Raw genomic sequence first — 14,495 nt, forward strand, 5'->3', positions numbered from 1 at the left:
CAGAAGACCTCTCTCTCCCCTGAGACGTATGACAAGAGGATTTAGTGATGGAGGAGGATGACCAGCAGTCTAGCTATGGAACTACCACTATGGTTAGTGATTCGCGGCTGGGATACTGACCGTGCACAGTGCCCAAGCTGATTTACATACAACCTTATAAGCAAATGCTCCTCAGCCTCAGGGCTGGCTGCACTTAGCCCCTCAGGTAACCTGAGGGAGTCAAACAACGAGACCTCATTAATACCTCCCCTGGACAGAGCAAGGCCCACTCAGAGAGGAAGGAAGTTCAGTGTACACAGCTTTATTGAACAGCACCCTTCACAGACACCAGGGGCCAATCTCCCTGGTGACAGGAAGAACTGCAAACTCTCAACAACGTGTCTGTGGTTCACAGGGGACATTCCAAAAAGACTGAAAATGGGAGAAAAGGGAAGTGATCGTATTTGGGGTTAATAGGTACCATGCACCCTGGAGGAATCAGAACAGTTCAAAGTGTTATAGGGATATTTTAGAGTAGAAGAAGCCATGTTATCCATCTAGACGCTTCCACCATAAGCACCGCCCGAGCTGAAATGATATAAAATGACCTTCAGTAAGGATGGAGTCGAGCTCTGCCTGACATTTGCAGAACGTAGAGATTCCTAATAAATGCACAACATCTTTCTCAACACATGCAGGCTCTTCTCTAGAGAGATGCCCAGGCCCGAGTCTCTTAGAAGCTTCACGGTTTATGATTTTGTCTTAGAAACGATGGTTGAATTTCTGGTGTTCTGAAAAGGAGAGCTAAGAGGCACACTCTGAGGGCCTATGACTTCACTGTGGAGGTTCTGTGTCCTCAGCTCCACTTTTTACAGACTCCCGTAATTTACAGAAGGAGGCCCCATGACCTGCCACGTTCCGTTTGTCCTGTAATTACAATTATGGGGAACATCTTCATCTCAGGTTCCTGCTGATGAGCAAGTACCGGAACACAGTTAATATAACCAGCAGTGTCCTGAGTCTCATTGTGTTCACATCCTCACTAAATTGTACCAGGATACTACAGTGCAACTGGTACCTCAGACACCTCTTTAGGGAAAAGACTGATTACGTGTTTTTGTAAAACATGAGACTGTATTTTGTTTCCTACTGAAAGGCATTTGCAAGATCTTACAAATAGCTCCAACTACCATTACCTTTGTTTCTGCTTTCCCGTGGGCCTTCTCCAGGTATTTCTACAAAAATTCTCTGGTGCTCTATTTGTGATCTTTGATCAAATGTCTCAGAGCACCTCTTGGCCGCTGCGTATTTGTAATGCTGGCCCTAAAAGAATTACTGGATTCACCTGCCCTTTGCTCACAACAGGAGTGGATCTTGTTAAAAAAGATGACACATATCTACCTTTTGTTTAAGTCCAATAATCCATGACATTATTGTGTGGAAACTACATTTCCAAGTTTGAGCTTCGGCCTCTAGCCTCAGAGACTCCAGAGTTCACCAAGAAGAGGGTTCTTTTATATCTGGAGCTTTAAATTAGGAGATAGTTCCCCAGTTTCCTGACTGAAATGGACCTTTATGAGTGCTATGAAAGTGACTTTCTCAATGAAAAAGAATGCATGTATGTCAGTAGTAAAATTTAAACTTCTTCTGCATTTACTGTGGGTGCACTGTAAATGCATGTTTCTAGACGACTTTAACCACAAGAGCCATCCCATTCCTCTTTAAATGCATTCAAATGAATGGAATTGAAAGCCATGTGGCAGAAATTTACATAACTCGTTTCTAACAATAGTCTTCCACTCTTGGCTTGCGCTAGAATATTTTTCTTGTCACAGAATCAAGGCTCATTACCAAAGAGAGGGCTTGCTATGTCCTAGGATTGGAACTTACCTCCTGGTGATAAAAGGACTTCCTGAGGAGGGGACCGAGTGGGAGAACAGGGTGTCATTCATGCTGGTTACAGGTCTGGGTGGCCTAAAACAAAGTACAGGTGGATGAAAAGTTAAAGCAAGTATAAGTCGCAGGTTAAAAACTACCTACCATCCCTGGAGGAGAGGGGGTGGGAAGATCAGAGTTCTATCATAACCCAGGATCAACACAAAATTTTACATTTTCCAATTAAATTCTTTAGATGTTTTAAAGTTACATTTCTTTGCAAATATAGAATCTCAAGTAAATAGTGTGAGGCAGGTCTCTGGACACCATAGGAATGTCTATCAGTGAGCTCTGAGCCTTGGCATTTCATTGAGCTACTAGAGGCCCAGTGCATGAATTCGTGCACAGGTGGGGTCTGGCCAGCCCGGTCCCAATCGGAGCGGGTAGGGGCTGGGCCTGTTGTGAGGAGGAGACGGTAGGAGGTTGGCTGGCTGACCCGCCTCAATCGGCCCCGATTAGGGCCGGGCCAGCTTAGGGAAGGAGCTGAGGGCGATTGACTGGTGGGCCCCGCCCCCAATTGGGGTGGGTGGCCGACTGGGGGCAGGGCCAGCTGTGGGGAGGGGCTGCAGGCAGTTGGCTGGCCAGCCCTGCCCTGATTGGAGTGGGGGGCCCGATCTGGGGTGGGGCCGGTCAGGAGCGGGGGCTGCAGGAGGTTGACCGGCCAGCCCCGCCCCCTATTGGGGTAGGGGGAACGATCAGGGGCGGTGCCGGTGGGGAAGCGGGGCTGCGGGGGGCCATTCGGGGTGGGGCAGGCCGATCAAGGGTGGGGCCCCGGGTGGTTGGTTGGCTGGCCCCACCTCCGATTGGGTGGGTTTGCTGGTCTTAGTGGGTGTCATAGCGACCGGTCGTTTGGGTCGTTCTGGTGTTATGGTCGCTGGCTTTTTATATATATAGATACTCTGGAAGGAAGCGAGGATTTTGAGGCAGCCTTATATTTACTGCCTTCTAAAGGGAGAAGCCCTGAAAACGTGATCATGATCAGAATGTATATCCTCTTGCAAAGAAGAGGATTTCCGAAGCTCTGGAAACTTCCTCCCGAGTTCCCCGTGAAAATGGTGCTCTCCCAACATGCCCAGTCTGGAAGGACCAGGCTACAAAATCATCTTGTGCTTTATTTGCTCTTTGTTGTAAGTGAAGATGCAAGTAAGCACCACAAGTACTAGTGTGTACTGACTTTCTGTTATCTGGTTGAGGCCTATGTAGGGTGCATGGTGCAAGGCATCTCATAAACTTCATTTTTTTTTCATATGGTGGGAGAAAAAAAATAGTTTCAACATTCCTCAAAATTGTTCATGTCCCTAAACACCAACTCCTCAGGTCTGTCATCCCCTGTCTGATATTTAATTTCATCCTGTCATTGTTTCCCCATCACTAGTGTCTTAGTTCAGGTAAAATGAAAGCACTACGATCCCTATCTCATCTCCAAGCAGTGTTTAATCTGATTTTAGGTTTATTGTAAGGTAATACATGGTAGGATGAGATGGGATTGACAGCTCAAAAGGTAGGGGATGAGGCAGGGCATCATTTTGAGTCAGAAGAAATTTTTATTTCATTATGATTCTATATTTGAGTAGAATTATTTGAAGATGAAAAATTAATTCTAGCCTACAGAGTCTACTTGTGTTGGCCTGATCAAGAGCCAAACTGGTAATGGTTTAATTTTTATCTTAGGGAATCACAGTTAGTTTGCCTTGAACAGAACACTTTCACTTTACAAGAAGGATGCTAATTTTATGCAAATGTCTGCTGTGAATTTTCCGAAGTCAGGAATATCAGATTTTAAAACAGTAAACAGAATGAAATAATAAAATATCTTACATTGTAGCTTTGGCAAAGTTGAAAAAAAAAACACACAACTAGACCAACATTTGTGGTTTTTTTGGGGGGCCTCTCTCTCTCTCTTTTTTTAAACTTTCCCATCTTGCTCTATCTCCAGGCAATGAGAAGACAAGTAGATTTGCAATGCTTTTTAACTAGCCTGGTAAATTCACTTTATTAAACATGGTCATTGCAAAGCAAAGCTGAAAGTTGTAGTTAATTAGTAAATGGCTTCATGTTTAAGGTTCATCATAAAAATGTTGAACCTGGGACACAGAAGGGCTAACCGTGGGAGTAAATAGTGGCTTTCAAAGGAACTAAAATTTCTATTTCTTCCATAATCAAACGGCAAGTTGCCTTATCTAAAAAATAGGTCCCACTGAGAATTTTACATGCATTTACTCTTATAAGAAAGAAATGGCTCCACAAGATAAAGCCACGGGGGGGGGGGGGGGGATTTTCTTCCTGAACAAAAATCTTTGTAGCGAACATTTTTATAACACTGGCGTTCTTCTTATAAACTGAGTGTTCAGCTCAAGGCAGAATTAGTTTTAAACTAGCCATTCACTTGTTTTGTGTCTCATAATCACTTATAATTATGATTACAAGTTTTTATAAGTACACTGGGGAGGATTGAACTACTTACCAAGTATCACTTTGGGCAGCAAAGAATTGAATAGAATAGAGACTGTTAATCATGGCAACATTTACAAGCAATACAATAGCTAAGTACAAATGTCAAAATACCAAAATGTCACCCACTTAAGTGGCCATTGTGTGCTTATAATAATTTAAAGCAGCTAAGTGAATAGCATATTTAAAAATTAGAAGTCTTAGGTATCCCCACCCAAAATATAAATAAATAAAAGGAGGTCCTAGATGCCTATTCAGGGCATTAACATTTGAATAACAAATAGGGAGGAAAAAATCTATAATGCCAAAAATAGAAAAATGATTCTGTTCTGAGACTGAACAGTCTACATCCAGAATTCCTTATATGTTATTTCAACAAGTAAATATTTTTCACAATTTGCAAATGAAGACATTCACCCTGGAAAAATGTATTAACAATGAGGATAGATCAGTCTTTTCATTTAAGGGCTATTTTGAGAATCTGGTTCAATATATAGAACTTTTCTCAGAAAAAAGGGCATATTTTGTATAGTATTTTAAGGGAATCCTAGAACCCAACTTGTGTAGATACAGCCCTCATTTAGCTCAGTTAATAACACATCAGATCATATTGACACTATAAATTAAAGTTAAAAAAATATTAGCCAATTAACACATACACACACACACACCCCAATCGTGAGCCAACTGGGTACAAGTCCCTGCAGTAGGAGATATGCAGTGTGAAACTGATTTTATTCCACACTGCCTCACCTCCTAATTCTTTATTTTTTTAAATTTATTTTTATTTTATTGTTTAAAGTATTACAGATAGTAGTACATATGTCTCCTTTTTTCCCCCATCGACCTTCCCCCGGCCGCCCCTAGCCCCTGGCACATGCCCTTTCTTGAAAAGGAAGGCAGCATCCTACTTTTGTTGGACTGCAAAGCCCCTAGAGCCAGGCCATTCACATCCCAGGTTCTCTCTATCCTCACGCCCGGCAGGCAGCTGTGATTGGACGCTCGCTGGGGGCGAAAGTCCTGTCGGGTCTGGTAGAAAGTGACTGTGGCAGAGCACAGAGCATAGACTCGCCCTCACTTTCATTTACAAGTTAGTGATGGTCTCACTATGGGAAGGAAAGCTGAGCCTTAGTAAGAATGAGAACAGCCTTGATGAGGTCATTTTCTGAAAAGTGGTTGGCGCTTTGGTGCTCTCCACATTGATTTACCCCTGGCTTACTTTTAGTAGCAAAATTTCCAAAAGTAAGTTAACCGCCTTCTACAGAACCGGTTTACATTAGTTTTCGGATGCTCAGTCCATGCCGGCAACAGGAGCCTCCAGACTGTGTACTGCTGAGGACCGTGAACCCTCAAAGCCACTTGGGACCAAACTGAACAAAGCCCTGGAGTATTTATCCCAAGTTCACGGACATGGTACTTGCTTGGGTCCATCAGACAAAAGTTACTGCTTTCTAAGGCCCACAGCAGTGCTGCTTGCGGGTCATGTTCTGAGCCGCCTGAGCATGAGCTTCGCCTTGGTGACTTGCTAATATCCGTAGGTCTGATCGTCCCACCTCCTGATGTCAACACGTAACCGTCGGCTCTGCAGAGCCGTGGGTCCTGCTGAACTTGCAAACGAAAGGCCAAGGCCATCATAGGAGGGAACCATCTATCCCTGAGGCTTTCTGAGGCACCTGTGACTGCATCGTTCCTAACTGAGCCCAAGACAACACCAAGGAAACAACCACTCCTCCCCTGCTGTCTTGGCCATGGGGCCGGAGAGAGATTCCAGGGCATGGGGCGGGTGTGTGTGTGTGTGTGTGTGTGTGTGTGTGTGTGCGCGCGCGCGCCTGTGCCCTGGTCCAGGCCCCTGTCCACCAAACTCACACATACTTTGGAGAAATATTTTTGAAATGTCTGCTTTTTGATGTTCTGATGAATTTTCCCACCAATCCCATCTTGACCTGCGCACCCCCCCGCCCCCACCCGGCCATGATTCTTCTAAAGTTATACAGCTCGGGATAAAACAACAATCTTCAGGTTGACTGCCATCATTAAGATGACTGGCTCTGCAGAAAGCTAAAGCAGAGGGCTTTTTAATCTGGGACTCAGCACATATGACATTAAGGTAAAGTGTACTTTAGAATTTTCTTACCACGGTACTTCCATTGATCATTAACTTCCAATTGTGCAAACTCCACTGACATCTATCTATATTTTATAACAATGCTGTTTCCTCTCTAGGTGAGTTACATTAGTGTTGCACACTCTACTTGCACAGCTGGGCATTTGTACTGTATACCTCTACCACAAACATTATAATGACATTATATTCAATCTTTGTTTTCTTATCCTCACCTAAAGATATTGTTTATTGATATTTTAAGAGAAAGAGAGAGAGAGAGAGACAGAGAGAGAGAGAGACAGAGAGAGAGAGAGAGAGAGAGAGAGAGAGAGAGAGAGAGAGAAGTGAGAGAAGTGGAGGCAGCATTCTGACCGGGGATCGAACCTGAAACCTAGGCATGTGCCCTGACCAGGAACTAAACCGCAACCTTTTGGTGTACGGGACAACGCTCCACCCAACCGAGCCACCCAGCCAGGGCTCATTCAGTGGTTTTTGTTGTTGTTGTTGTTTTGTTTTAAATTAAATTTTGAAACATGGTTCCTGACAACTGATATGAAATTGCTTTTCTATGGATCTGGACACGTGCCAATAAAGAAAGTTGTCTCTAGAGCAGTGGTTCTCAACCTTCTGGCCCTTTAAATACAGTTCCTCATGTTGTGACTCAACCATAAAACTATTTTCGTTGCTACTTCATAACTGTAATGTTGCTGCTGTTATGAATCATAATGTAAATATCTGATCTGCAGGATGGTCTTAGGCGACCCCTGTGTAAGGGTCATTTGACCGCCAAAGGGGTCGCGACCCACAGGTTGAGAACCGCTGCTCTAGAGGGAAGGCGGGGGCGGGGGTGAGGGGGTAAGAGATCAACCAAAGGACTTGTATGCATACATATGAGCCGAACCAATGGACACAGACAGGGGGCAGGTGAGGGCATGTGCTGGGGGGTGGGGGCGGCTGGGAGAGGCCCACGGGGGGAAAAGGAAACTCATGTAATACTTCAAACAATAAAGAATTTAAATTAAAAAAAAGAAAGAAAGATGTCTCTTAATGTGGAGGCAGAGACACTCACACGATGTGGGCCAAGTTGAGCGGCTTCTCCGGCTGGTCCGGGAACATGGGGTGCAAAGGCTCACGGCTGGAAGCACAGCTCAGGGACTTGCTTAACGCGTTCGTTAGCTTCTTAGCTGGTGATTTCTGGAAAGAAGAAGAAAGACAGAGGTGAGGACAACTAACATTTATGTAACATTTTGTCAGATGATTTGCTTTCACAGATAATCATTCATTCATTCACTCAGTCAGGCAATCCTCTTCGAGTACCTACTCTAAGTCGGGAGTCTGCTCCGTGGTAAATAAGCCAGCCAGGCACCTGGCTCCCGCTGCTTAGGGACACATGGGGCGCTCGGCGGGCCCGGGACCCTGAGCGGGGCCTTCATGGACAGCAGGAGTCCGTCTGACAGAAACTCAGGGGCTGGGAAGGTGATTCCAGATGGAGGAAGAAGAGGCGAGCAGGAGGCCGATCATTAAAGTCCCACAGGTCACTTAGGACTGTGGCCTTTATCTCCAATGCAGGGGGGACAGTGAAGTGTTTAAATCACAGAGGCAGCAGCATCGGACCGGGTTCTAGAAGGATTGCTCCCACCTCAGAAGGAAGGAGGGAGATGAGCAAGAGGCTTTGCAGGAACCCAGGGGCAAGGTGTTCCAGGCGTGGTAGGACACACCTAACTAGAGGCAAGAGTGGAACTTCAATCTGAGTCTTTTTATTTTTAATATACTTCTTTTATTGATTTCAGAGAGGAAGGGAGAGGGAGAGAGAGAGAGAAACATCAATGATGAGAGGGTCATTGATTGGCTGCCTCCTGTACGCCCCACAATGGGGATCAAGCCGTCAACCTGGGCATGTGCCCTGACCAGGAATCGAACCATGACCTCCTAGTTCATAGGTCAATGCTCAACCACTGAGCCATGCCGGCTGGGCCAATCTGAGTCTTGAGAATTTAAAATTCATGTTCTTTTCAGACCATCATGCTACCTCTTTTTCATTTAGATTGGTGGAATGTTTACTTTAAAATTCCACAGCCAAAATTATAAAAAATAACTTACCACATATAATTTACTCCTTTCCATGAGTAACCATTTATAATTTTCCTCACTTTATTTTACACATAGAGCCCAAAAGTGGTAATATGTGGCGTTTATCCTCATTCTTTAATAGTAGGAGCACTGCTCAAGAAGTTCCACTTTGGTTTTTGCTAGGAGATGTAATTCTTAGAACACTTACATAAGTAACACAACAAAGCTCTTCACCGCATAAATATCGGGGCCCCTTCATCTTCTTGAGGAGTCTAATCTGGCTTTAGTAGAGACACTGCCCTCCTAAATAATTTTAGAATCTTCAATCCCTGAGAAAAAGGCTCATCTGATTTTAGCATTTACATAAAAGAACAATTAAAAATGATTAGCCTTCAAACACTGACCCTCCAGAATTTGGGATAGAATAAATTTGAAAATTGGTACTATGTTGACAATAAGAAAACAGAAAGTTCTTTCTTCTATGTTCTATAAGCTATACTAAAATGTGTCTCACCATCGGTGTCAGTATATCCTCAGCATAAGATGTGACCGACAATGATAGCGGCCTGGGAGCTGGCATGAAGCCTCGGTGTGTGATGTCTCAGTGAAGAACTGTCCCTTGAACTCAGAGTCTGACAGGTGCTAAGCAATGGACATATGCACACTGACCATGAGTTCCCAATAATCATGCCTGGAAAGAACACTCCAACTGAAAACGCATATTCTCAAGATTTTCCTTTTTTTAAAAAAGCAAGTTACTCTTTAAGTAAAGACTATATGTTGAATTGAAACACATAAAAATATGGGAAAAAACTCATAAAAAGTTTGCATTTTCTTGTGGGAGAACTACTTCAAGAGGAGTGGGCAGGGTTGATGGTATGCCCGTCCCATGAAGCACAAGAACACCACCATTTGAGCAGCAAGTTCATGGAGGCAAGTTCCTCCGTAGACCCAGTGCCATGTGCCCCTGAGAAGACATCCAGCACAGGGACAGCCGCTCCGGGTCGCCTTCAGCAGGTCGCTCACCTGCACTATTCACGAAAGATGATTTGCTAATGTAGCCACAGTATCCCCTCTTCCCCAAAGTAAGATGGAACAGCATCATTAAGCCCACACGCCCACATGCCTTTCCTCTATTTTCCAGTTGTGCACTTAAGAGAACTCCAGAATCTAAGAAAGAAGAAACTAGCAACCATTTGTAAGCAATTCCCACAAAACACAAAAACTGGCAAACCAAAACAAAGACCCATCAAAGGTTGAAAAGAACCTTAATTTACTGTGAAATGATTATGTTCCAGAAGGCGCTTGCTGTTTGGTTGTTAGCTAAATCAGTACCGAGTGATCTACATTTCAAGAAGTAATGTAATTTGAGTCTTCCTATAGTTTAAGTCACAGGAAGCTACACTGGGCTCAGATACACTATGAGAGAGATCCCAGTAAGATGCGGTGGGTTCGGAGGGAAGGGGAAGAAGGAATGTTGACTACAGGGTAAGTGTACCCCTGAATTCTGTCACCCTCTTTGACATTCCCTAGCATTCTGGGTCGCACGCACACATCCAACTTTAAGCACTGCCTGGCCCTTGCCTTACCCATGACGTGTACTCTTTCATTTGGTGCTGGTTGCTATGGGAACCCCCAGCATGTCCCCTCCAGAAGCAGTCCTGGCAGAGCTGGTAATTGTGACACTGTTGGCATCGGTAGCGGAATCCCATCATGCTCTCGCTGTGGCAGAAGGAACACTCCACCGGGTGGAAGACTGAGGAGGCAGCAAATGAAGAAAAAATAAGAAAACCAAAGTGCGAGCCAGGATAAGGACAAACACAGGCTGATGGGGATGGCGTTTTTCCGCCGTGTGCCCTGATGCCAGATGACAGTCGGTTTGGGCTGAGAGAAGCATTGTTTATTCCAGGCACCTCACTGCCCTTTTCAGGCGTGTGTGTGGAGGTGGAAGAAATGAAAGAGGTGGAGGATAGGTGTTCTTTTAACAACAAGTTTCTGTAATGCCACTTGCTCTTTCTACTCCCATCTCTTACACCACAAGAATATAAATTACCCAACTGGCCTGTTTCCCCCCCCCAAACTGCTCTCTGTCTCCAGGAGGCCAGCACAGTCACTGGGAGACTCAGCACCATGGATGAACACGGCTGACCATCCAGTGGGGAGAGAGCAAAAAGGGAGACGTGAGAAAGGAGAGGGAGGAAAAAGAAAGAAAAATGGAGGGAGAGCAGGAAAACTAGATGAGAGAATTGAGTTATTTTTTTAAAATGAAGCAGTTAATGGGCTTATTTAATGAGTGACATTGCCTCCATCTAACAAACAGATTTGTTTTCTTTCCTAAGAGGCAGATGGGCAGGGCCCAAGGAGACAAGTAAATGATCTAAATACAGTTCTAATCAGACAGCTCAGGAGACACAACTGACTTTGGCAGAAATTGGAATCATAAAGCAGGTAAGGTAAAATAGTTGACATTGGAAGCTAACAAATGATCAAATCCAAGTAACCATCTCTACGCTATGAGCTAAAGATTGAAAACAACAACAATTCTTGCCTTTGGTCACATTATTCTCTGGCTAACCAGCCAGGGAAAAGAATGTACGTGAAAATAAACGAAGATAAAAAGCCAACTGTAACCACAAAGGCATAACCAGCTCTGGAGGTACTGCCTTCTGACTAAGCATCGGTCCTCCTTTTTCTGGCTCCTGGGAAAGGCAAGGTAAGCCCTAGATTTAGAGACAACTGCTTGGGGACAGGCCTGTGAAACCCATTTCCTGAAACAGGAAGTACTGAGCTAGAGGGTGAAATTACAGCCTCGTGACGGAAGGTGACTAGCCCTGAACTGTGACCAGTAACATGATCTCAGGTTGCATGATCCGACCTTGATTGCTCTTTGCTTCTGCGGATGAGTAAGAAACATACAAAAATAAATCTATGCTTGGCAGTGATTACAGAGCACCGACTTAATTCATTTTTAAAATCTTCTCCATGAGCAAAACAGGATACATTTATTACCTTTAACTGAGAGAGATAATAAGGGCAGATGCTAGATGTTTTGAATGGGAACATAAACTTAAGCTAACTTTACCTCCAATGTATATTAAAGAAATGTGTAGGAGTTAAGATTCTAGTAAGAGATATGGGATAAATGATTTTCTATTTAAGTCTGGAGAAATCTCAGACTTAAATTGAATAATAAATAAGAACATCTAAAGATTAGAGAAGGAGGCACTGAATTGCTCCACGTTTAAATTTCTTTAAATCTCGTTCTGAACTGTGGTTTCCATTTAAGCTTGGGTGTATCAATATTTACTCCTTTTACCCTAGAAATAGTTGCCCTTGTAAAAAAGCACATTTCAAAAGTTTGCATGGCTTTTGTCTTTTACATAACTACAACCACTGAAAGCTTATAATTCGGAGCACATGACAAAAGATGAGTAACTTTCTCTCATGCAATTTTCCCCTTTCTCCTCCACCTGTTCCTGGCCCAGTGCCTAGGAAGAAATCGTCAATGCCAAGGTAAACCAATATTGGGAATCCAGACCTAAAACAAATACTAGAAACGATCACATTCCTTATTGAGATTCCTCTAATATATCAAGTCTTTAAGTCACGTCTGACCTGTAACTGAGGGGTACACAGTGAGATGGAATAAGCTTTTAGCACTGACTGTCTTAACTTGACCGTGCACCCAGAGGCCTTGTTAAAGATCAGGGAGACTGGTTAGTGGCATCCTAAACAGAGCTCGGAACAACAAAATCGATCTCCCTAAAACAATGACCTTGGCTTAATAACCGTAGAGTTAACCGGCTAATTTCCATGATTAAAAAGCTGCCTGCGCTCAGCAGTGACTACTCACCATTCTCTACATTCGCCAGTCGATGCAGAAGGGGCAGCCAGACCAGGCACTGCGGGGGAGGATCTGACATGAGCGTGTCCAAGAAACCGTTTAACGTGACCTTTTTCTGCATAAAAAACAAAACATAATAAAAAAAAAAACCACACCAATCCGTGTTCGTTTAGAACAGAGAATACGCTTAATTTAGCTGCTCTGCAGCTATCATTTGAGATGGAACAGGACGTTCAATGAGCCTCTAATGTATGAAGAAACAGAATTTGAAACCAAGTTCGGCAGAATTTAAAACACGGAGTGTGTTTTACGCTTATACACACGACTGAATTATCTCCACTGAGGCCGAGTCAAGATGATCACATAGAGAAAATTCTGGAAGCGTCACTTTCCCATGGGAGGGACAGGATGAAAATGACGCGGAGAGATGGACTGACATTGCCATGAAGTGTTACCCGGCTGTGGGTCATGGCACCTGCCACAGTGCCCACATCAGTCTCCTGCATTTGTAGAATAACTTCTCTTGCGGCAACCTCAGGTGAAACCTCACTCAGATCCCTAAATGTCCCATGTCCTGGAAGATTTAGGTAGCCGCGTGTCTCATATTTTGGGACTCCCACAGTGCGATGCGGCATGGGCCATACTTTTTCGTCTTCTTTGACAAACATTGGTGAAACTTGGTGGTGCGTCAGACTTGTGTTTCATGTGAGGCTGAGGGACATTTCAGCCCTTTTGATCGGGCAGTGAGAATGACCCGGAGACTATAGGGTTGTTGTAGGATTAAATTCGACGGTGCGAGTAAACAGCTCAGCCTGGTGCCTGGCTCGTGGTCAGTAGACATCGCCTATTATTATTATCGAGGTGTGTGAAGTTTAGTGACTGATTCACAGGACATTCGTCAGAGGCTGGAAGATATGCTACGGGTTATCGCGTATCTGAGCACGGCCTGGAGTGACACACAGGAGGAGAGCGGCTGCTGTTCAGAAGCTGCTTCCGCACACACGCTCTTTCCTACCTGCTGAGAGAAGCAGGACCTGGCTGACTGTTCCGTGTAACCGAATGAGGGCCCTTCAAACACGGCTGTGGGCAGTTTGAGGACTTCCCGCAGGAACTGATCGTAGCGTCCATAAACCATCACCCCACTGGAGTCAGAAATCATTGAGAAAATATCTGATGGGAGAAAAAGGAAAGATATTTATAATTCACGTAAACATTCCCCACTGTTTCAGTTCAATGTATCTGTTTCAAACAACACAAATGTGGCAGAATAAATCATGTCTATGAAAGAATCATGGAAAAGCTATTTTTTATGCTGAAATATTTCTGGCACGGTGTTTTCTTTGGAGTCTCTTTGTAGATGATTCTGGCACATAGCCTGAACTAGTAATTGGGATAAGATTAGCATATTTTGATAAGACAGAGCATATAACATTGTTATTTTGAGGTCAATTATGAACTCATATATAACCCAAGGCAGCAAATTTTGTATATGTGAGAAATATGCTGATCTTGTTTTTTTTCAATGTAACTTTATTTTAACTTCTTTTTGTTAATCCTCACTTGAGGATTTTTTCCATTTATTTTTAGAGAGAGTGGAAGGGAGGGGGGAGAGAGAGAGAGAGAGAGAGAGAGAGAGAGAGAGAGAGAGAGACATCGAAGTGAGAGAGACACATCGATTGGTTGCCTCCCAACACCCAGGGCCAGGTACTTGCCCTTGACCAGAATCGAACCTGGGACCCTTCAGTCATTGGATCAATGCTCTATCCACTGAGCCAAACCAGCCAGGGCTATGCTGACCTTGTTTGAAACACACAATGAAAATTGTGTTATAGCACTGGTGTGTGTGTGTGTGTGTGTGTAGCTAGAAAGCTATACATATCTATATTATCACTAAAAAGTTTGGGTTTTGGTTTCAGATATTGAAAAATGAAAGACACAAGGGGGATAAGGAGGTAGCGAAAACACTTGATTAACTCTCCACAGGAGCAGAAAACTTCCTATAAATCATATGTTCTGGGTGGAAGGCCTTTGATTCACAGGGAAGGGTCTTTGAACTCACGCAGTCAAGAGGCAGCCTGGCCTTGTGGTGATCAGTGAGGTGGAGCCAGGCTC

The 14,495-nt window shown here is 44.0% G+C and overlaps 1 protein-coding gene across 6 annotated transcripts in view; it reads right to left on the reverse strand.

The window, feature by feature from the left end:
- The window catches only part of DTNA (dystrobrevin alpha), a 219,323-nt gene that overhangs the window by 53,378 nt on the left and 151,450 nt on the right, over positions 1–14,495 (reverse strand). For 4 of the 6 annotated variants that reach the window (XM_006091646.3, XM_006091653.3, XM_023756405.1 and 1 more), the window contains exons 7-11: positions 13,399–13,553; positions 12,393–12,498; positions 10,129–10,295; positions 7,539–7,663; positions 1,870–1,953 (exon numbers count right to left, since the gene is read on the reverse strand). In XM_006091646.3, the coding sequence (XP_006091708.1) occupies positions 1,870–1,953; positions 7,539–7,663; positions 10,129–10,295; positions 12,393–12,498; positions 13,399–13,553 (637 nt within the window). Of the gene's footprint in view, positions 1–120; positions 211–281; positions 568–1,869; positions 1,954–7,538; positions 7,664–10,128; positions 10,296–12,392; positions 12,499–13,398; positions 13,554–14,495 lie in introns of those variants that run through there. The other 2 variants (XM_023756407.1, XM_006091657.3) reach the window with 2 other exon arrangements.

This window comes from Myotis lucifugus, unplaced genomic scaffold (assembly GCF_000147115.1).
Source record: "Myotis lucifugus unplaced genomic scaffold, Myoluc2.0 scaffold_93, whole genome shotgun sequence".
In the NCBI taxonomy this organism is placed as follows: domain Eukaryota; kingdom Metazoa; phylum Chordata; class Mammalia; order Chiroptera; family Vespertilionidae; genus Myotis; species Myotis lucifugus.